This window comes from Procambarus clarkii, chromosome 44 (genome assembly GCF_040958095.1).
Source record: "Procambarus clarkii isolate CNS0578487 chromosome 44, FALCON_Pclarkii_2.0, whole genome shotgun sequence".
NCBI classification, from domain to species: domain Eukaryota; kingdom Metazoa; phylum Arthropoda; class Malacostraca; order Decapoda; family Cambaridae; genus Procambarus; species Procambarus clarkii.
The window spans coordinates 28,059,800-28,083,731 of record NC_091193.1 but is presented as its reverse complement, the minus strand read 5'-3'; the positions used below and the strand labels follow the sequence as shown (position 1 = coordinate 28,083,731).

Sequence of the window (23,932 nt, the reverse complement as noted above, 5' to 3'; positions counted from 1 at the left end):
AGGATTACTCTCCCATGAGCCTCCAGTCGAGCCAGAACCCGAAGCAACAGCTGGACCAGTTATAAGAGGTACAGGTAACATCACATCGACCAATCCTGCCAAAAAGTGTCCACTTCGACGACTCAGCAGTTGGGCAAGGACGCCACATATCGGGAGACGCAGGGACCACGTCGACATGAAGAGGTCCACCTCCAGGGGCCTGTACGTCTGGCAGAGCCAACTGAAGGAGGCGGAGTCAACCATACATTCCGTGGACAGGGAAATGAACCGCAACAGGCCATCCGCCAGGACATTGGACACTCCCCCGGATGTGAATTGCACAGAGCTAAACCCCAAGAAACCAGCAGATGAGTCACTCAAAGTGACAAGCCCCAAAAAAGTCTAGGACCCCCCCCCCCCTGCAGTTCAGACAATGATCCACCGGGACGCAGTCTGAATGGAACCTGATCGTACAGCCCCTAACGACCCGAACTCACTGCAGCGAAAGTCACACCACCGCAAACTCCCGCACTCTGCTGTGAGCCTGACAGAAGGACAGAGCTCACCGCCCCTGACTGGCTTGGTGAACACTGGTCACAAAGTCCCAGCTGAGAGACGAGGCAGCTGTGTACACATCGAGCAAGGGCTCCAGGAGGTGTCAAGGCACCATACCCAAAAAACATGAAGAAGAAGCCAGTGATGCAGCAGCTGATGCAAGGTCCACAAGGGACAAACTCAGTGGTCGTGAGAGAGACAAAAGGGATTTCCCCGAAGTAACCAGAACAGACGCCGAAGCCAGACCCGACCCAGTGGGTAAACCAGCATGGCAAAGTTCAAACTCCTGCACAATTGGTCGAGCAACTGGCAAGTGACCTGAGACCCCCTTCACCCAGGAACAGCTGAAGGCAGGACTGCAGCCACAGCAACACTGTGGTTAGGGGAGACTCGGAAGCGGTTCGAGAGTCCCAAACAAGGCCCAGCCAGGTCCGAACCTGGGATGGAACCAGATGGGAATTCCTCCAGTTCACCAGGAACGCGAACCCAGTGAGCTGGAAAAGAAGCACACCCCTGGTGAACAGATAGGCAGACTGGCTGGAAACCCACACCAACCAGTCGTTGAAGTAGGCCAGGACCCAAACCCCTAGCAGACGCAAACAGGCCACCCCGACCCGGGTAAGACATGTGAAAATGCAAGGTGTAGGATTCAGGTTAAAAAGAAGGCAGCAAAAGCGGTAAGCATGCAGCCCCACCACGAAACTTAACCAGTTGCTGAACCCCGGAAGAATCAGGACGTGCTAATATGTGCCCCAGAGGTCCAGAGACACCCTCCAACAACTCGGTTCAAAGAGAAGCCAGACCTGGGACAGAGTGATCATTCGAAAGGAAGGGTTACGGGATCCAGCAGTTCAGACAGGACAAGTCCAGAATAAACCGAAGATCTGCACAGTCCCGTTTCGGTACTGGAAAAAAGTGGGGAAACTCACAGGAGGGATGAGGTCGTTTTGACCACACCCAAGCGCACCCACTCCAAGATGACCTGATGGAGCAAAGACGACCTTTTTGAGAGGCCTGCGAATGCCAGCCTCTCCCCTTCCCTCCCTGAGAACCAACAAGTCTGAAAGAGGACGGCAACTAGCCAAGTCAGCTTGCAAAAACTGAGTAACAACTCAGTCCCCAAACAACAACGGACAGAAGGGCGATGGGAATAGCAGATTCCAAGGAGAGAGCGAGGACGGCCTTGCGACATGGAAGGTGAGAGGCAAAGAACAGACACACCACCTACCGGAGGATTGGCACAAACAGTTTCAACAGCACAGCCAAGGCCAGTCCTCCAGATGAAAGCCCAGCACTCGACACCTCTATGTCCTCCCCAAGCCAGTCCGAGGACAACTCAGAAGAGAAAAAAGCGTAAGACCAAGGCCAAATGCCCATGAGTGCGAAAATCCTCAGCCACCAAAGCAGCTGAAAGGGTGGGAACCTGCGTGTGCAACTGCAAGAGGCAATCATCACGAGGAAACAAAGGGGCAAAAAGGCACGCATTGAGGTACTCAAAATCAACCCCCCCCCCCAAGTAATCCTGTAGAATAGTAGCCTCACCATTCAAGTGTGCGGGTCTGACAAAGCCCGTCCCATGCTCCCTGATAAAAGAAAGGGCAGTCTGCCAGCCAGAAAGACTCCGGGACCTCATAACGCACCCAATATTGGGAAGAAGAACCTAACTGAAACGAGGACAAATCCATCACAGAGGCAAAATCCGGGTCATGCAGGAGGTTAGCCACAAGAACCTCCTTAGGCAGGATGCAGGAGGCAGAAAACCTCCATAAAGAGGAAGCCAAAGAACCCAAGTGAAGTCAAAACCGAACCCAGGGAGGAGTCGACCCCAAATCAAATTCGTACAGGGCAGGAGGGGGGTATGAAACCCCACACCATGCAACAACAAACCCTACGAAGAGGGCACCAAAACCCAAGTGGGATCAAAGGGGGGTCTAAGACCCCCCCCAGGTCGACTCCTCCCCCAGCCCCAGGAGCCTCCAAACCAGGCCCCAGGGCAGAGCCACCCTCCATGTCCTCCACCCTTGAAGAAAAGGCAGAGTCCAGGGGAAAATCAACAAGATGGGGGTCTGCTGGAGGGACCCAGAAGCCTCAGCATGAGAATCAGGCTCGAATGCCTCCATCTCCATCTCGAATGGGGCAGCCTCTGGAGCCGTCCAAGTCTTATCACCAACTAAACCCTGCCCCGACTCTGAAACCCTCAGATGTTTGGAAGCCGGCAGCAGGGAAAGGGGAACAACAGGGGGCCCACCAGAGAAGGACCTGAAGGCGCGGTCTGAACCAAGGTCGAAGCAACCAGTGCCCCAAGGTCCGAGTCTCTAAAACCATAACAGGGCAATCCCGGGGGCATCCACGTGGGCAGACAACCTAGCGCGTTGCAACTACATATACCTACTATGCAATACATAAGCCACCTGACCCCTAAGAACTTCCGAAGAAGGATGGGTAAACCGGAGCACAAGCGGGGAACATGACTCACGAGACTCTGGGTCGAAGGTGTCACCGACCCAACAGGCAGCATGATGGAGGCACAACAGGTGATCGTCACCCTGAGACAAGGACAATGAACAACCCGCAAACTCGCACAAAGCGAGATGGGACTCTGAGGACGCATCCATCGGTCAAACAAGCCTCGACAGGGTTTTCCAGGGCCCATAGGGGAGACTGCCTACGGGAAGCCTAGGGAACAGTGCTGCAAAAACGGTTGAGCCTGAATGATAATGTCAACAGAGGGAACTGGGCTAAACTGGATCCCTGTGAAGTGTACAAGCCCGAGGGCCTAGAGAAGGGCCACCCAAAATACCCTAAATAGACGAATAGTCAAACCAGGCAGACCTCCTCCAAGAAAAAAAATTAAAAAGAAAAAGAAAACCTCCCAAAAGCACAACAACAGAGGAACAGAAAACACAGTCGCCACTAGGTAGGCGAGCTATGCAGCACCTTGCACACCAACCAGCAACAACAACACTTCTTACCCAGAGCCAAACAAAGACCACGAAAACCCTTCTGGCCCCAAGTGCAAAGCTAATGCTGAACAGCCATAACCCCCCTATGGAAGTGAGGTCCCAGAGGCTCCCAGAGAAGGCAACCCTAGCACCCAAGGGTTGTACTTACAGAGTGCCTGAGGAGTTAGCCCTAAGAGCAGGCAACCCCAGTACACTATGTTACTCCTGGCCACAGCACCACAAACAGCAGGAAACACCACAAGGGCAAAAAATCTGGCAGGAAACTGAGGCCATAGTCAAAAGCCGCCCCAGACTGATTCAATCTATGAACTAAGGAGTGGGCAGCAGGTGTGAGGATCCAGGGCTCCCCCCTCCTGGTTAAAGGAGGCGGACTGCACAGACAAGTGACAAGGAGCGCTGATGACGTTTGCTTGTTTATTTTTTGGGAAGTTCTGGCTCCCTGTTCGGTCTTGGGTTGCAATTTTCTACCAAGTGGAGATTGATTTGGGATGCCTATCTTTTTGGGTGCCTAACCTCGGTCGATGGCAGACATGGAATACTCCCAAACACAGGGGATTTGCTTAAGCCATTGCTCCCTACGCCTCTCTGAGGGGGCCAGGTTCTGACTCGTGGTCCCCGGTAGGCAGAACTCCATTGACTGATGCCCCAGACTAATATAGCTAATGTCAGTCCGATAGCTCCAGGAAGCCAGAAGCCTACAGAAAAAAAGTAATATTGGGGGATGGGACAGTGAGGATATAATAATAATTAATTTTGTCGGATGCAGGCAGTCAGTGAATATATATATATATATAAATAAATAAATAAAATATAAATATGTTTATTCAGGTAAGGTATATACATACAAGTGATGTTACATTAATGGATTGATATATAGATAGAGCTAGTACATACAATGCCTAAAGCCACTATTACGCAATGCGTTTCGGGCAATATATATACACATTAGGCTAATATTGATAAATACCTCACCCGCTCCCAACGTTGAATTATGGCCCCTCCCCAGGCTGCAACCCCACAACAAGCTGACTAACTCCTGGGTGCCTATTTACTGCTAGATGAACAGGAGCATTTCATCCAACCATTGGTGTGACATTGACTACCCTTGTAATCTTGGGTAGCATTGACTTGTATTTACTTCAACACTAAGTAATATACATAGGAATTAAATGCAGATAGTGGATAATTTGAGAAAGAGATAGCAGACAAATGAAAAACAGAACTAGTCCTTATCTATAAATTCATTAAAAACAAATTGCAGGTAAAGGATAATATTCAGAGATTGAAAATGGGAAACAGTCACAGAAAATGAAAAGGAAATGTGTGAAACATTAAATGAGCAGTTCAAAAGTGTGTTTGTGCAAAATGAAATTTTCAGAAAACCCAACACAATAATAAGAATTTCAAACAACATGGCGCACATAGAAGTGTGTAGAAAAGAAGTGGTAAAAAATGCTCAAGGAGTTAATCAAGAACAGTTGGCCCAGATGGAGTTTCACCATGGGTTCTGAGAGAATGTACACCTGAGCTCAGCATTCTACTTCAATTGAAGTTTCAGGCACCCCTGTGTACAGAAGTTTAATATATGAAAAAGGCTAACATAGTTCTAATTTACAAAAGTGGCAGCAGGTAAGACACCCTTAATTACAGACCTGCATCATTGACGTGTTGAAGTCAAAATATTGACAAAATAATAATTACTGGGTAATACTAAATAGATAATGCACCTGGAGAAAATAGATATAATAACAGGCAGTATGGTTTTCGATCTGGAAGATCCTGTGTTACGAATTTACTTACTTTCCATGATAGCAAGGAAAAGAGATGGTTGAGTTGACTGCATTATCTGGACCTAAGAAATGACTTTCGACAGAGTTCCACATAAGAGGTTGTTCTGGAAACGAACATACTGGATGAGTGACAGGGAGGTTTCTAACATAGATGAACAATTTTCTAATTGATAGAAAAATGAGGGCAGTAATCAGAGGCAACACATTGGACTGGATAAATGTCACAAGTGGAGTACCACAGGGTCCAGTTCTTGCATCAATAATGTTCATAGTCTACATAAACGACCTACTGATGATGCTAAGATACTGCAGAAGATGAGAAACTTATATGACTTATGCCCGTCAAGAAGACCTGAACAAAATGTATGGAGGAACACTTGGCAAATGGAATTTAATGTGAATAAATGCCATCTTATGGAATGTGAAGGAGGAGAAAATAGACCACACAACCTACAAATTTTGTGGAAAATCTTTAAAAAATTCTGATAAGGAAAGAGACCTTAGGGGTAGTTCAGGATAGATAACTATTACCCGAGAACCACAAAGAATATAGTGCGAGGAGCCTATGCTATGCATTTACATTTCAGAATTGCTTTCAATTAAATACATGGATGGTGAAATACCAAAGAAATTGTTCATGACTTTTGTTAGACCAAAGCTGGAATATGTAGCGGTTGTGTGATGCCCATATCTTAAGAAGTACATCAACAAACTGGAAAAGGTGCAGAGACACGCAACTAAATGGCTCCCAGAACAAAGATAAGAGCTGCAAGGAGAGGTTAGAGGCATTAAATATTCCAAAACAAGAAGATAGAAGAAAAAAAGGGCGATATCATCACTCCGTACAAAACAGTAATAGGAAATGACAAATCTAATAGGGAAGAATCCCAGAGACCTGAAACTTCAAGAACAGAGCTACCAAAGAAATGTAAGGAAATACACTGGAAAGTGTTTGGAATGGATTATTTCAATTTACATTATTCTTATGGGAAAATTCGTTTCAGTTTTAAAATTTTCAGTGTACAAACCGTCTCATGGAACGGATTAAATTCGTAAACGAAGGTGCCACTAATGTAAATTGAATTAATCCGTTCCACACACCCAAAAATATTAACAAAAATATATTTTATACAGAATATTTCTCATACTTTGTACTATACCTTACCTTTATTGAGGACTCTTATTGGCATACGGAAGACAGTGAGGAAGAGGAGCGGTGTTACTGTTTGGAAGGGGAGTTCCCTTCCATTATAACACGAGGCAGTGATGACCTCTCTGGGGTACTCTCCCGCAGCTGTGTTTGGCAGGTATACCACTAGGACCTGCTTCTGGCTCACTGCTAGTTTCTCTCACTAAGAATTTGTCTATGAACACTTGTTTTTCCCTACATTTTAACAATTGTCTGTAGCGAGACGCCATATTGTCATTAAAAAGGTTATCTTGAGATGATTTCTGGGCTTTAGTGTCCCCGTGGTTCAGACCTCCACCCCCAGGAAGCAGCCCGTGACAGCTGACTAACTCTCAGGTACCTATTTACTGCTAGGTAACAGGAGCATCAGGGTGGAAGAAACTCTGCCCATTGTTTCTCGCCGGCGCCCAGGATCGAACCCGGGACCACAGGATCACGCGTCCAGTGTTCTGTCCGCTCAGTCAACGGCTCCCGACTCCCCTGGTTAAATGCAACAGCCTGCTACAGCCTTTTCTGGGCGAGTCTTTTCAGCAAAACAGCATTTCTTCTCATACTGCACATTTATTCTTATTTAAGGAGGAAGGGACATCCTCTACTGCCTCATCCTCCCTAAAGAAATTTCCTCAGCTGTCTCTGGTTGCTGATCTTTTTGAAGGGCTTGGAGTTCTTCGGTGGCCAGTTCTTCGCCGTGTTCTTCCACCAACTCCTCCATATCAGCACCATCCAACTCCAAGCCCAACTGCCGACCCAGAGAAACAATTTCCTCAACAAGAATCACTGCAGATTCAGGCTCAAACCCCTCATAGTCTCTTTCTGGAACACATTCAGGCCACAATTTTCTCTAGCCAAGATCATGGTTCTTAGAGCCACTCCTCTCCAGGCTTGAGTTTTAAAGCACTCATTTTGTGAAAATGATTTTTCCAGAACTCTTTGAGGATGAGGTTTGTGGCATCAGTCACTTCGTAAAGTTTCTTAAATTTGGAAATGATTTTCTGGCCCATAGGCTGAATTAAAGGAGTGGTGTTGGGAGGAAGGAACTTTACTGTAACAAAACTAAATTCCTCTAGCAATGTGTCTTCCAAGCCTAGAGGATGAACAGGAGCACTGTCAGGGAACAGCAGGGCCTTGAGTGGCACACATTTCTCCTGCAGATATTTTTTGATAGCAGGGCAAACCACTTCATTCACCCATTTGGTAAGAAATTGTCTTGTCACCCATTCCTTACTATTAGCCCTCCACATCGCATTGTTGGTTTTTGTGCACATTATATTTTTTGAAAACGCTTGGATTTTCAGAATGATACTCAAGCAAGGGATTAATTTTCAAATCGCCACTCACATTACCACACAGCACAAGAGCTAGATTATCTTTCATTGGCTTGTGTCCGGGCAATGACTTCTCCTCCTGGGTAATGTCTGTCTGTCTTCAGCATTTTTGTTCGGAATAACCTTGTCTCATCACAAACACTTTTGGTAGGTATCTCTCGCTATCTACAAAATCTTTAAAATCGGCAACAAATCTTTCAGCCGCTTCTTTGTCTGAGCTGGCACCCTCCTCGTGCCTTACAACACTATGAATGCCACTTTGTCTGAGGTGGCACCCTCCTCATGCCTTACAACACTATGAATGCCACTTTGTCTGAGCTGGCACCCTCCTCGTGCCTTACAATACTATGAATGCCACTTTGTCTGAGCTGGCACCCTCCTCATGCCTTACAACACTATGAATGCCACTTTGTCTGAGCTGGCACCCTCCTCGTGCCTTACAACACTATGAATGCCACTTTGTCTGAGCTGGCACCCTCCTCGTGCCTTACAACACTATGAATGCCACTTTGTCTGAGCTGGCACCCTCCTCATGCCTTACAACACTATGAATGCCACTTTGTCTGAGCTGGCACCCTCCTCGTGCCTTACAACACTATGAATGCCACTTTGAGCTGGCACCCTCCTCGTGCCTTACAACACTATGAATGCCACTTTGAGCTGGCACCCTCCTCGTGCCTTACAACACTATGAATGCCACTTTGTCTGAGCTGGCACCCTCCTCGTGCCTTACAACACTATGAATGCCACTTTGTCTGAGCTGGCACCCTCCTCGTGCCTTACAACACTATGAATGCCACTTTGTCTGAGCTGGCACCCTCCTCGTGCCTTACAACACTATGAATGCCACTTTGTCTGAGCTGGCACCCTCCTCGTGCCTTACAACACTATGAATGCCACTTTGTCTGAGGTGGCACCCTCCTCATGCCTTACAACACTATGAATGCCACAGCTGGCACCCTCCTCATGCCTTACAACACTATGAATGCCACAGCTGGCACCCTCCTCATGCCTTACAACACTATGAATGCCACAGCTGGCACCCTCCTCATGCCTTACAACACTATGAATGCCACAGCTGGCACCCTCCTCATGCCTTACAACACTATGAATGCCACTTCTTTTTCAAAGTTTCTCAAACCATCCCTCTGCTCACCTGAAACTCTCCCGTACCTGCATCACTCATTCCAGGGGTTTTCTTTATAAGATCTTCATGCAATAGTCTTGCTTTTTCACAAATGATGGCCTCTGAAATGCTGTTACCTGCTAACTGCTTATCGTTTATCCAAGTTAATAGTAACTTTTCTACATCCTCAAATGTTTGTGGTCTTTGTTTTGTGATTGTTGTTATGCCTTTTGCCACTTTAGCACTCATAATGACCTTTTTATTAGCAATTAAGGTGCATATCATTAACATAGATATCGTTGATATCGTTGACATATCTATGTGCAAATCTATGTACTGCAAAAATACGGGGAGGGGTATATGTTGTGACCCCCCCCCCTCCCCAAGAGTACCAACAAATCAGAAATGGGGCAGCAACTAGCAGAAGCTGTCAAGAAAAACTGGCCAATAAAATCCTCTGGACAGAACGGAGACGAAGACTGCAGAGTCAGGACACAAGTCAAATCTAGAGAGAGAGCAAGGACGGTATTCTGGCACACAAGCAGAGACCCACTCAGTGACTTAAACTAGAAATGCTCTACAAATCAAGGGACCCAGAATGTGGAATGACCTTCCCAACCATGTTAAAGACTGTACCTCTCTCAACCAGTTTAAGATAAAAACTAAACACTACCTAATTAACTCCATGTAACCTACCTTACCCTAAATGTTAGCCCATGTCTACCATTTTAAACAATGCTGTTTGTTGACCAAATCGTATATATGCCATTTTCTGTCATGTTTCCCCCCTTTTTTTATTTTTTATTTTCTCAACACAATTTATACTTTAATCTCAATTAGTATTAAGTTTTAGTCTTAGTGTTTCCTGCCCGAAACGCTTTGTGTAATAGTGGCTTTAGTCATTGTATGTACTAGCTCTATCTATAAATCCATCAATGTTTATACCTCACCTTGTATGTACTTTACCAGAATAAACATTTGATTTCATTTAATTTGATTTAATTTGATTTGATTTGAGAGGTAAAAACCATAGATACCGCCTCCAGGGGGAGTGGCACAAACAGCTTCAGCAGGGCAGCCGAAACCAGAACCCCAGCCAAAGGTGCCTCACTCAATGCCCCCCACGTCCTCCGAAGCCAGTCCAAAGACACCTCCAGAAGACTGAAGCCAAATGACCGCGAGCTCTATGATCATCTGCCGCCAAAACAACCGAAAAAGTGGGAACCTGAGCATGTTATTGCAACAAACCCACATCATGAGAAAGCGCAGGGGCAAAGAGGCACTCATTGAGGAACTCCAGGAAGCCTCCCCAACAACACCTGCAACACTGAAGACACCTCTCAGCACTCAAGCGTGTGGGTCTGTCAAAACGCGTGACAAGCGCCCAGAGAGTAAGAAGGGCAGTCCGCCACCCAGGAAGACTCTAGAACCTCGAGGAAGGAAAGGAAGAAGAAGGTACCCAAGGAGCCCAAAGACACCCGGAAACGAACCCGAGGGGAATCCTTACCCAACTCAAATTCATTAATGGAAGGAGGATACGAAACCCCCCTGTCAGGTAACAATAACCCCTGCCCAGCACCAATAACCCATGCCCAGCACCAATAACCCATGCCCAGCAACAATAACCCATGCCCAGCAACAATAACCCCTGCCCAGCAACAATAACCCCTGCCCAGCACCAATAACCCCTGCCCAGCAACAATAACCCATGCCCAGCAACAATAACCCATGCCCAGCAACAATAACCCATGCCCAGCACCAATAACCCCTGCCCAGCAACAATAACCCATGCCCAGCAACAATAACCCCTGCCCAGCAACAATAACCCATGCCCAGCAACAATAACCCATGCCCAGCAACAATAACCCCTGCCCAGCAACAATAACCCATGCCCAGCAACAATAACCCATGCCCAGCAACAATAACCCATGCCCAGCAACAATAACCCCTGCCCAGCAACAATAACCCCTGCCCAGCACCAATAACCCCTGCCCAGCAACAATAACCCATGCCCAGCAACAATAACCCATGCCCAGCAACAATAACCCATGCCCAGCAACAATAACCCATGCCCAGCAACAATAACCCCTGCCCAGCAACAATAACCCATGCCCAGCAACAATAACCCCTGCCCAGCAACAATAACCCATGCCCAGCAACAATAACCCCTGCCCAGCAACAATAACCCATGCCCAGCACCAATAACCCCTGCCCAGCAACAATAACCCATGCCCAGCAACAATAACCCCTGCCCAGCAACAATAACCCATGCCCAGCAACAATAACCCATGCCCAGCAACAATAACCCCTGCCCAGCAACAATAACCCCTGCCCAGCAACAATAACCCATGCCCAGCAACAATAACCCATGCCCAGCAACAATAACCCATGCCCAGCAACAATAACCCCAGCCCAGCAACAATAACCCCTGCCCAGCAACAATAACCCATGCCCAGCAACAATAACCCCTGCCCAGCAACAATAACCCATGCCCAGCAACAATAACCCATGCCCAGCACCAATAACCCCTGCCCAGCAACAATAACCCATGCCCAGCAACAATAACCCCTGCCCAGCAACAATAACCCATGCCCAGCAACAATAACCCATGCCCAGCAACAATAACCCCTGCCCAGCAACAATAACCCCTGCCCAGCAACAATAACCCCTGCCCAGCAACAATAACCCCTGCCCAGCAACAATAACCCATGCCCAGCAACAATAACCCATGCCCAGCACCAATAACCCATGCCCAGCAACAATAACCCCTGCCCAGAAGGCACAAGGGGCTCAGGCAGGATCATAAGGAGCCCAAGCTCTCCAAGCAGACTCCCCCCTAGCCCCAGGAGCCCCCCAACACAGGGGCCCCAGAGCAGAACCCTCACCCACACCCACCACCCTTTGAGAAAAAGTTGGAGTTTTGGGGAAAAGCTTCAAAGAAGGGAGCCTGCTGTGCTGACAGTGAAGCTTCAACGTGCATATCGGGCTCAACACCCTCCGTCCCCAAATCGGAAGGGGCAATCCCCTGAAGCCACCCCGAGCCTCCTCCCAAGCTAAACCCCGCCCCAACTCTAAAGCCTTCAGACGTTTGGGAGCCGGAAACAGGGGGAAGGAGCGGGGCGAATCAAACCCACCTAGGAAGGAAGCAAGGATGCGGATGGAACCACAGTTGAAGTAACCAACGTCCCTAAATCCTGGTCCTAAAATCCAAGCGAGACAGTTCCAAGACTTCCAACTGGTTAACCAACCTAGCATGCAATGCAGCTGCTACCAGACCCCTAACATTCTCAGATAAGGAATGGGTAAACTGAATGACAAGTTGAGAACAAATCCCGCAAGGCTCAGGGTCGTCGGTATCGTCGACCCAACAGGCAGCATGACTGAGGCAGGACAGGTGATCGTCACTGCGAGGCAGGGGCAATGAACAACCTTCAGCATCGCACAAGGCGAGACAGGGCTCGGAAGACACATCCTTAATACCCCAGGGCCCGTAGGGTACATTAACCCTACAGGAAACCCAGGCACTGGGGCTAGCTAAGCCAGTAAACCCTGTCTGTTACCAGGCAAACTAACAACCAGAAGTCACTGTGAAACCTTGTGGCAACAGAGGAGGAGGACCAACACAACCTAGGCAGGCCTAATGGGAAGCTAGGCCGACCACCTCCACCAAAGTCAAGAACACATTAAAAAACAAAACAAAAGCCCCCCGAAGCAACACACAAACTGGTCGCCAGAGAGAATCGTCGGCCACCCCGTGTATGCAGACTGCGCTGGCTGCAGTGCGCCCCACCCAGCAAACACGTACTTCCCACTCACAAGACGGAAAGCCCAAGACCCCCGATGTATCCCAAGAGCAAAAACAACACTATGTGATGAAGCCCTCAAACGGGAGTGAGACCCGAACGTCCTAGAGAAGGTAACCCTAAAATGCAAGGGAAGTACTTACCGGGCAGCTAGGGAAGGGAGCCCTCGGCGCATGCAGCCCAGCATACTGAGAACACCTGGCCACCACATCACACACAGCTCGCACAGTCACACACTCAAAAGCCAGTCAGGAAAGCGAGGCCAAAGGAGACGTACTGACACCAGGCACATCAGTCACGAACTGAGGTCATGGGCTGCCAGCTTGCCTGAGCCGACTCCCCCTTCCCCTTCTTGCGGGAGGGGAGGGGGGCCACTAACAAGCCGGTGTCCTAACGAGCTAGCTCACTAACGAGCCAGCGCACTAGTTGCTAGCTCACTAACGAGCCAGCGCACTAGTTGCTAGCTCACTAACGAGCCAGCGCACTAGTTGCTAGCTCACTAACGAGCCAGCACACTAACGAGCCAGCACACTAACGAGCCAGCGCACTAACGAGCCAGCGCACTAGTTGGATGATGATTTATTTGTTTTCTTTTGAGGGAGTTCTTTGGGTCTGTTTGGACATAGGTTGACATTTTTACTAGTTAGGATTTTGTCCTGGGTAGTCATATCTACCATCGCCCTCCCCGGTCGATGGTAGACATGACATTCTAAATGTAGAGTGCTCATAATGGCCATTGTTCCCTGTGCCTCTCTGAGGGGACATGTCCTGGCTCGTGGTCCCCGGTAGGCGCAGAACTCCCGGGACTGATGACACCAAACTAATATGGAACATGTCCGTTTGAATAGCTTCAGAGATCTGACAGGGCTCCCCACAGAAATCTTATCAGAACAATAACTCACTATTTTCAGACAACACACACAGCCCCTGTTTAAATCCCTAAACATACACTTGCTCCACACATTCTCCTGTGCCATTTACATGTACTAAACCTTGTTCCTAAATGCAAATACTTATCTGAAACTCTTCCTTGACAGATATAATAGAACCCATAATTACCACAACAGAAATAAATATCTCTGATATCCTTAGAGTCAAACAAAATATGGGCAAACGCTATGTAAAAATCACAGCCCAGGAAGTAAAGGGCGCTATGAAAAAGTGTAAAAGTACAGCACCTGGTGAAGATGGCGTCACCTACGACATACTCAATGCACTGTGTGAAGTGTCTGGGAATCCACTACTCCACCTGTTTAACATGTCATTCCTAAGTGGAGTGTTGCCCACACAATGGAAACACGCAATAATTGTTCCCATACCGAAGCCTAATGACCCTGGTAATCACAGACCTATCAGTCTTATGTCACGCACTTGCAAGATGCTTGACAGGATCATTCTAAACCGACTGTTGCGCAAATAAGGCTGGTTAGGGGAGGGGGTAAATACAGCAGCAAATACAGCAAATTGTATAGTTAATTACCTGGCTAATGACACAGCTAGGTACTCTGTATTTGTTGACATCAAAGGAACCTTCGACAAAGCACGGGGGATTGCAATCCTGGACGAGCTTGCATGTATGGGTGTCAAGGGGAGACCCATGAAATGGGTTGAAGACTACCTCACAGGAAGGAAAGCCAAGGTTTGCTTCAATGGAGCAGTCTCCAGAACAATGAATATGGAACTCGGGACCCCCCAAGGAGGAGTCTTAAGCCCTACACTATTCAATGTACTTATGAACGCCATTGCAAATATTGATTTTCCGGAAGGAACACAACAAGTGGGATATGCAGATGATGTCCTAATACAAGCTCCCACCTTGGGAAAAATTGAACAGTCCATTGAACTCCTCAGAAGGAAATGTATTGAGCTCGGTTTCACTCTCCACAAACAAGTCAAAAGCATACTCCCATCACAAGAGGGGAGAAAATGAAGAACTACAAATTAATGGTGTAACACTTGAATGGGTTGACCACTATCGGTACCTTGGCATCACTGTCGGCTCTAACAAGGGGAAAAAAGAGGAGCTCAACCAACTCATAGGAACATGCAAAAGTCGACTCGGGGCACTGAAAGCTATGACCTGGAATTGACATGTAGCCTCTATTGCCGTGCTTAAAATGATGTGCACAGCCTATGTGCTCTCCGTCATAGACTATGCCGCACCGGTTTTCAGCACCTACTCCCAAAGCTATATGAAAAGGCTCGAAAGCATTCAGAATGAAGCCATGACAATCATTCTTGGAGTTCCAAGAACTGCCAAAACGTCTAATCTACGAGAGGAGTTGTCCCTTCTCAGTGTTAAAAGCAGAATTCAGGAGCTGAATGCTTAGCTTGCAATTAGGATAGCCAGAGATCCCCATTACAATGATATTGATAAGAAAAAACTGAGTTCTGTGCTACTTTCAGGGGGAAACAGGAGAAGCAAAAAATGGCATCACAGATCAGTCTGCTACCTTGAAGAACTTCACCTGCTTGAGCAAGCCCGTGAGCTCCTGCCTGTAGAGAGGTTACCTCCCTGGGAGGATGACTCATGCAGGATTATCATCAATGAAATGGCAACGAAAAAATCCAACATGATACCATTAGATATGAGGCACAAGTATCTCGAGGAAATTTATAAAGAAGCCGGAGATGAACTAGATCAAATCTACACTGATGGGTCATCTAATCCTGTCACTGGCAGGGCTGGTGCAGCATACACGGTAATTAAGGATAATGCTTTCCAACGCAGAAATGAAGAAAAAGCAGTTATTGAGAACTATGCCTCTTCAACGCAAGCAGAGCTAACTGTCATTGTTATGGCGTTAGCTCTGCTAACTGCGAGGCAGGGGCGTTCTTGAACGGAACACTAATGGTGCAGTGATTTGTACTGATTCAAATGCAGCACTGCAAAGCCTAAGTAAAAATTGGGCAGAAAATCTTGCAATAGTCGCTGAAATTAAGAGAGCTGTGAGAGTACTTACCAATCAGGGAAGAGTCATCAAGTTTCTGTGGATCCCCTCCCATGTTGGAATATGTGGGAATGAACGAGCAGATGTGCTGGCTGCTGAAGGCGCTGAAGGAGACCATATTGAATACTTCATACCAAAGACTCCACTACAAATTAGAGGTATTGTCAGGCAACATCACCGTGACAAGGTAACTGAGGAAAGGAGGATAGAAGCACAAACCAGTTTATCAGTACGATGGTACAACATGGTTGCAGCTGGCAATCCCAATCATTATGGACGGAGGAGGAGGAGGAGGAGGAGGAGGACGTGGGAGAGAATCAGTAATAGCGAGAATCCGTCTTGGATACAAATATCCATAGAGATATGGAATGGAAACAACTGTTGATCAGCGAAGTTGCAGAATCTGTGGTGAGAGTGACGGACACCGCCTTGAACACTATCTACGTGAATGTGAACACCTGAGAAACATTAGAAATATGTGTAGAATAATAAACCCCACATTGTTTGAATTAGAAAAACACTTTGTCAAATATTGATACTGTTCTTAAAAGATTCCCCCATTTTGCACCCGCAAGATAACGTAAGCTTTTAAGGGTTGACAGATATTAATCTTTTTGTTTGAGGAGCTGTTCACTTGAGACAGTTAAGCAAGTCCCAGCTGTGTCTGGGTACAAGTGACAGGATGAACAACCCAGCGGGTTTTCTTCCTATTGGGGAGTGTTGTACATGCTGCTATGGCGGTGTGTCCACTCATAGGATGAGTGGCGCTCCCCAATAAACTCGCCCCTCGGGGCAAAAATTTAACGGGACCTAGTCTATGAAACTCACTCCCTAACGAATTAAAAAGCTGTCCAACTTATGCCTTGGACACTAACCAAAAGTCTCATGTACTGTTCAAAAAATAAAATATACTGGAATATTTCTTTGATGGCGAGGCTATTGTTGAGCGAGCAGGAGGTGACTGACCTGTTTGGGCAGCTGGCCGCGCAGGACCTGGTTGTAACATCCCCGGTTACGTAATCATCAGCTGTTGGGATGCCGAAGCCCAGTTGCAGGAACCTGGAACAACAATGATTAATATTACTGTATTAAATGGGAGGGACCATTACTGTATTAAATGGGAGGGACCATTACTGTATTAAATGGGAGGGACCATTACTGTATTAAATGGGAGGGACCATTACTGTATTAAATGTAATAATGGGGGAACCACCAGCTTCCTGTTCTCATCGAGGCCACTAGGGTTAGTGGCCTCAGGTAAATCAGGTAGATCAGGTAAATTAACTTCTATTTCTTTTACTCAGTTAAGCACTCCTGTTAAACAGCCTGAGTGAGAGCTTTTCCTTCCCATAGTTCATATGGGAAGGAAAGTTTATCCACTAGTTGCGAACAGAGGCGTACAGATAAAGTTTGGCTCCTAGTCAATCTTCCCCGGCGAGGATACGAACCTGGGTCAAATTGCTCGCGAGGCATGGTGAGAGTGTTACCACTGTGTAACGGAGGACTATCTGTTGGGTGGTCACACTGATGGTGTGCCGTCATGTTGGGTGGTCACACTGATGGTGTGCCGTCATGTTGGGTGGTCACACTGATGGTGTGCCGTCATGTTGGGTGGTCACACTGATGGTGTGCCGTCATGTTGGGTGGTCACACTGATGGTGTGCCGTCATGTTGGGTGGTCACACTGATGGTGTGCCGTCATGTTGGGTGGTCACACTGATGGTGTGCCGTCATGTTGGGTGGTCACACTGATGGTGTGCCGTCATGTTGGGTGGTCACACTGATGGTGTGCCGTCATGTTGGGTGGTCACACTGATGGTGTGCCGTCATGTTGGGTGGTCACACTGATGGTGTGCCGTCATGTTGGGTGGTCACACTGATGGTGTGCCGTCATGTTGGGTGGTCACACTGATGGTGTGCCGTCATGTTGGGTGGTCACACTGATGGTGTGCCGTCATGTTGGGTGGTCACACTGATGGTGTGCCGTCATGTTGGGTGGTCACACTGATGGTGTGCCGTCATGTTGGGTGGTCACACTGATGGTGTGCCGTCATGTTGGGTGGTCACACTGATGGTGTGCCGTCATGTTGGGTGGTCACACTGATGGTGTGCCGTCATGTTGGGTGGTCACACTGATGGTGTGCCGTCATGTTGGGTGGTCACACTGATGGTGTGCCGTCATGTTGGGTGGTCACACTGATGGTGTGCCGTCATGTTGGGTGGTCACACTGATGGTGTGCCGTCATGTTGGGTGGTCACACTGATGGTGTGCCGTCATGTTGGGTGGTCACACTGATGGTGTGCCGTCATGTTGGGTGGTCACACTGATGGTGTGCCGTCATGTTGGGTGGTCACACTGATGGTGTGCCGTCATGTTGGGTGGTCACACTGATGGTGTGCCGTCATGTTGGGTGGTCACACTGATGGTGTGCCGTCATGTTGGGTGGTCACACTGATGGTGTGCCGTCATGTTGGGTGGTCACACTGATGGTGTGCCGTCATGTTGGGTGGTCACACTGATGGTGTGCCGTCATGTTGGGTGGTCACACTGATGGTGTGCCGTCATGTTGGGTGGTCACACTGATGGTGTGCCGTCATGTTGGGTGGTCACACTGATGGTGTGCCGTCATGTTGGGTGGTCACACTGATGGTGTGCCGTCATGTTGGGTGGTCACACTGATGGTGTGCCGTCATGTTGGGTGGTCACACTGATGGTGTGCCGTCATGTTGGGTGGTCACACTGATGGTGTGCCGTCATGTTGGGTGGTCACACTGATGGTGTGCCGTCATGTTGGGTGGTCACACTGATGGTGTGCCGTCATGTTGGGTGGTCACACTGATGGTGTGCCGTCATGTTGGGTGGTCACACTGATGGTGTGCCGTCATGTTGGGTGGTCACACTGATGGTGTGCCGTCATGTTGGGTGGTCACACTGATGGTGTGCCGTCATGTTGGGTGGTCACACTGATGGTGTGCCGTCATGTTGGGTGGTCACACTGATGGTGTGCCGTCATGTTGGGTGGTCACACTGATGGTGTGCCGTCATGTTGGGTGGTCACACTGATGGTGTGCCGTCATGTTGGGTGGTCACACTGATGGTGTGCCGTCATGTTGGGTGGTCACACTGATGGTGTGCCGTCATGTTGGGTGGTCACACTGATGGTGTGCCGTCATGTTGGGTGGTCACACTGATGGTGTGCCGTCATGTTGGGTGGTCACACTGATGGTGTGCCGTCATGTTGGGTGGTCACACTGATGGTGTGCCGTCATGTTGGGTGGTCACACTGATGGTGTGCCGTCATGTTGGGTGGTCACACTGATGGTGTGCCGTCATGTTGGGTGGTCACACTGATGGTGTGCCGTCATGTTGGGTGGTCACACTGATGGTGTGCCGTCATGTTGGGTGGTCACACTGATGGTGTGCCGTCATGTTGGGTGGTCACACTGATGGTGTGCCGTCATGTTGGGTGGTCACACTGATGGTGTGCCGTCATGTTGGGTGGTCACACTGATGGTGTGCCGTCATGTTGGGTGGTCACACTGATGGTGTGCCGTCATGTTGGGTGGTCACACTGATGGTGTGCCGTCATGTTGGGTGGTCACACTGATGGTGTGCCGTCATGTTGGGTGGTCACACTGATGGTGTGCCGTCATGTTGGGTGGTCACACTGATGGTGTGCCGTCATGTTGGGTGGTCACACTGATGGTGTGCCGTCATGTTGGGTGGTCACACTGATGGTGTGCCGTCATGTTGGGTGGTCACACTGATGGTGTGCCGTCATGTTGGGTGGTCACACTGATGGTGTGCCGTCATGTTGGGTGGTCACACTGATGGTGTGCCGTCATGTTGGGTGGTCACACTGATGGTGTGCCGTCATGTTGGGTGGTCACACTGATGGTGTGCCGTCATGTTGGGTGGTCACACTGATGGTGTGCCGTCATGTTGGGTGGTCACACTGATGGTGTGCCGTCATGTTGGGTGGTCACACTGATGGTGTGCCGTCATGTTGGGTGGTCACACTGATGGTGTGCCGTCATGTTGGGTGGTCACACTGATGGTGTGCCGTCATGTTGGGTGGTCACACTGATAACTGCTGGTATGGTTAGGTTACCTGTCAAACTCTATTGTAAAGTACTATATCAGCTGCTCCTACTGGTGAGGTACACCTAACAGGCGAGGTACTGGTGAGGAACACCTAACAAGTGAGGTACTGGGGGAGGAACACCTAACAAGCGAGGTACTGGAGAAGGAACACCTAACAGGTGAGGTACTGGGGAAGGAACACCTAACAAGTGAGGTACTGGAGAAGGAACACCTAACAAGTGAGGTACTGGAGAAGGAACACCTAACAGGCGAGGTACTGGAGAAGGAACACCTAACAAGTGAGGTACTGGAGAAGGAACACTTAACAAGCGAGGTACTGGAGAAGGAACACCTAACAGGCGAGGTACTGGAGAAGGAACACCTAACAAGTGAGGTACTGGAGAAGGAACACTTAACAAGCGAGGTACTGGAGAAGGAACACCTAACAAGTGAGGTACTGGAGAAGGAACACCTAACAGGCGAGGTACTGGAGAAGGAACACCTAACAAGTGAGGTACTGGAGAAGGAACACTTAACAAGCGAGGTACTGGAGAAGGAACACCTAACAAGCGAGGTACTGGGGAAGGAACACTTAACAAGCGAGGTACTGGGGGAGGAACACCTAACAAGCGAAGTACTGGGGAAGGAACACCTAACAAGCGAGGTACTGGAGAAGGAACACTTAACAAGCGAGGTACTGGAGAAGGAACACCTAACAGGCGAGGTACTGGAGAAGGAACACCTAACAAGCGAGGTACTGGGGAAGGAACACTTAACAAGCGAGGTACTGGGGGAGGAACACCTAACAAGCGAGGTACTGGGGAAGGAACACCTAACAAGTGAGGTACTGGAGAAGGAACACCTAACAAGCGAGGTACTGGGGAAGGAACACTTAACAAGCGAGGTACTGGGGGAGGAACACCTAACAAGCGAGGTACTGGGGAAGGAACACCTAACAGGCGAGGTACTGGAGAAGGAACACCTAACAAGCGAGGTACTGGGGAAGGAACACTTAACAAGCGAGGTACTGGAGAAGGAACACCTAACAAGCGAGGTACTGGAGAAGGAACACCTAACAAGTGAGGTACTGGAGAAGGAACACCTAACAGGCGAGGTACTGGAGAAGGAACACCTAACAAGCGAGGTACTGGGGAAGGAACACTTAACAAGCGAGGTACTGGGGGAGGAACACCTAACAAGCGAAGTACTGGGGAAGGAACACTTAACAAGCGAAGTACTGGGGAAATAAACCGGTACAGACACTCACGGTTGTGCGGTGAAGTCCTGTCCTGAACTAGAGATGTTGAAGTATGGCTTGTTCTTCTTGCCACAGACATTGCCATGCTTGTCGTAGCCATGGATGATACGCTGTGGGTCGCTCTTCGTGCCCACGTACCCCAAGAAGGCGATCTGAGGGGGGAGTCATCTTAAGTGGGTTTTCCCCCACACCTTGCCCGACACTGTGCATATTAGTGGCTGTAGGTATTGTATGTACTAGCTCTATCTATAAATCCAACATTGTGTTTGTAACTCATCTTCTATGTATGTACTTTTACCTTAATAACATTTTGATTTTGATTTTTTCATTTTACTGAGAAGATAGGTACACTTTTGAATCAAGAGAACTACAGTATCACGTACGTACCAATAGGACCACATCGTAATTAGGAGAGCCAAAATAAAATACTCTGAAAATAAATTCTATTAAATTAAGGGGAATATTAAGAAAATATGGAACCCTATTTTTCAAATATTAGGATTACAGAAGATCTTGAATAAGAACCAGTACTTAGTTCCAATGGCGATGGGATGTTTTCTGCCTCTGACACTGCCATTAAATTCAATAGTTTCTTCTCATCTATTGGTAAATCCCTTGCAAATGATCTCATCTTCCCAAGCTAATGTAATTTAATGACTCGATAGTTTCCCGTAAGGACTACCTTACAGGAAATTAGCCAGTCTCTGTACTTAACTCCCGCTAATTCCTCTGATGTTAATGAGATGTTAATAATGACTGCCCGAAACGCTTTGCGTAATAGTGGCTTTAGGCATTGTATGTACTAGCTCTTATCTATAAAGCCAACAAACTTTGTAAAATCTCTTTATGTATGTACCTTTGCCTAAATAAAAATTATTATTATTATTATTATAAATAGATAATTCTCTTAAAACAAAGTCAAGTGCCCTTGCTGAAATATCAACTCTCAAAAAAAAAAAAAAAATGCTTCTAGATTTCTTGCTGCAGCCATTGCATTGCTCTACAATAAATCACCTGAACTCCAAACCTTTCCGGATATTCTAAAAAACAGCGAGAATAATCCCAGTCCCCAAATGTGGTGATCTTACTGATGTCAACAATTTCAGACCTATATCAATTCTGCCAACCTTGTCTAAAATATTTGAAAAGCCAATCTATAAGCGGAAAGCTAAAGAAGTTAAGGAACTTAGAAGCATACATAGATTCAAAGCTAGTGAAAGATGGAGGAAAGGACGTTGTTCTCCACCCAGCCAGGCAGAACTAACCCTATATATCTCTAAAGACGAACCGGCACAAAACCGACGAACGAATAATGACAACGAAAAACATAATGTACAGAATCTAGGAGCTATCACTCAGACCAATAGGAACAACGAAATTAATTTAAAGTACACTTCTACACTAATGCCAACAGCCTGGCAAAAAAATTTGAAGCAGTGTGTGCATATGCTGAGGCCGAAACTCCACACATCATTGGCACAAGTGAAACATGGAGACGAGAGGACATAGTGAAGGGGAATTCCTCCTCCCAGGGTATCATCCACCGTTTAGAAAGGACAGAACAACAAGAGTAGGTGGTGTACTGCTTTATGTGAAAGAGGACCTGAATGCAACCAACAATGAGGAACTGAACACCATGGGACCCTCCGAGTCTGTATGGTGCAATATACTAGCTCAAGATGGTAACATACTGACAGTGGGAGTATGCTACAGGGCTGACACAGCAACAGCAGAAAAGTCACTGATCTGCATAATGTGATCAATGCGGCATCACAAACCAAAACTCTTATAATAGGGGATTTTAACCACAAGATAATAGATTGGGTAAATCTGACATCACAAGCAGAAGGAGATCAATTTCTAGACCTGGTGCCAGACATTTCTCATACAACATGTGGTTAAGCCCACTCGAGGTAACAGCATTCTGGACCTGAAATCAAATAAAATGTTTATTCAGGTAAAGTACATTCTGTTACAGAGCCCCTCCAATTTCTCCCCAGATCCATCATTAAGAGTCATATCTACTAGACCTACTGATTCTCTGAGATGCAGGGAATCTGTTGATGTATGTGGCAACCAGATCGGCTGCCTGATGAGGGAGAAATTTACATTTATAAGTTTGTAGGCAAGGGGGAAGTGGCGCCCTGATGCAAAGGAAATGGTACCCCCTCCCTGCAGATCAGCCACTTTGTGGACGATGTCAGCCGACTGTGGACTGACTTACGTAGGTCACAGGCGACCAATCAGAGCCCGCTGTGACGTCACCGAGTGCCCCCTGGTGGCGCCGGCTGTGGTAACGTCAGAGTTGAACTGACTGTGGAGTCGAGAGGATGCGCCTCGATCAGCTCTCGAGGATTTGAGGCTTTGCAACCCTTACTCAGTGGATTAAAGCTAGCCATTGCAGCCCATCTTTGTTATTGGAGAGACTGTGCTTCTGGGAAGCAAGAAGAAACCAAGTTTATTGAGCAGAGAAGTGTCAAAACTTGAAGAATTGGTCGACGACGACGCTGGTGGCGCTTGAGGATCTGGATGGTGTGGCAAGCAGGCCTGCTGTGACCGGGTCACACCCACTGAGAGCGTTGGAGGGACGACACCGATCCGAGGACAAGGAACAAGGCCTTGTAGAAGGAACGAGTGTGTGTATACAGTATTATAGCTCAGTGCCCACTGGATGAGCCAGGATTGGGATATGTGAAACTCTGGGAGTGATTCGGTGACGACACGAAGGCTTCACGACACCTGAGGACGTGTGGAGCGTTCCAGGATCGTCAAGGACCGACTCAGGAAGCGTGGGAACCTCACACCATCGAGGGACAGGCGTCGTGAGCCAGGAATGTAAGGTAGATCAATTTCCCTCCCATTACCCCTTTGTTGAGTAGGCTAGATAGGCCACGATATTTATCTATGTA

At 47.9% G+C, this 23,932-nt stretch overlaps 1 protein-coding gene across 2 annotated transcripts in view; it reads right to left on the bottom strand.

Annotated features, from left to right (window-relative positions):
• The window catches only part of LOC123745433 (choline transporter-like protein 1), a 218,860-nt gene that overhangs the window by 78,468 nt on the left and 116,460 nt on the right, over nucleotides 1-23,932 (bottom strand). For both annotated transcript variants that reach the window (XM_069300865.1, XM_045726001.2), the window contains exons 4-5: nucleotides 21,033-21,175; nucleotides 16,648-16,740 (exon numbers count right to left, since the gene is read on the bottom strand). In XM_069300865.1, coding sequence (XP_069156966.1) covers nucleotides 16,648-16,740; nucleotides 21,033-21,175 — 236 coding nt within the window. The remainder of the gene's footprint in view (nucleotides 1-16,647; nucleotides 16,741-21,032; nucleotides 21,176-23,932) is intronic.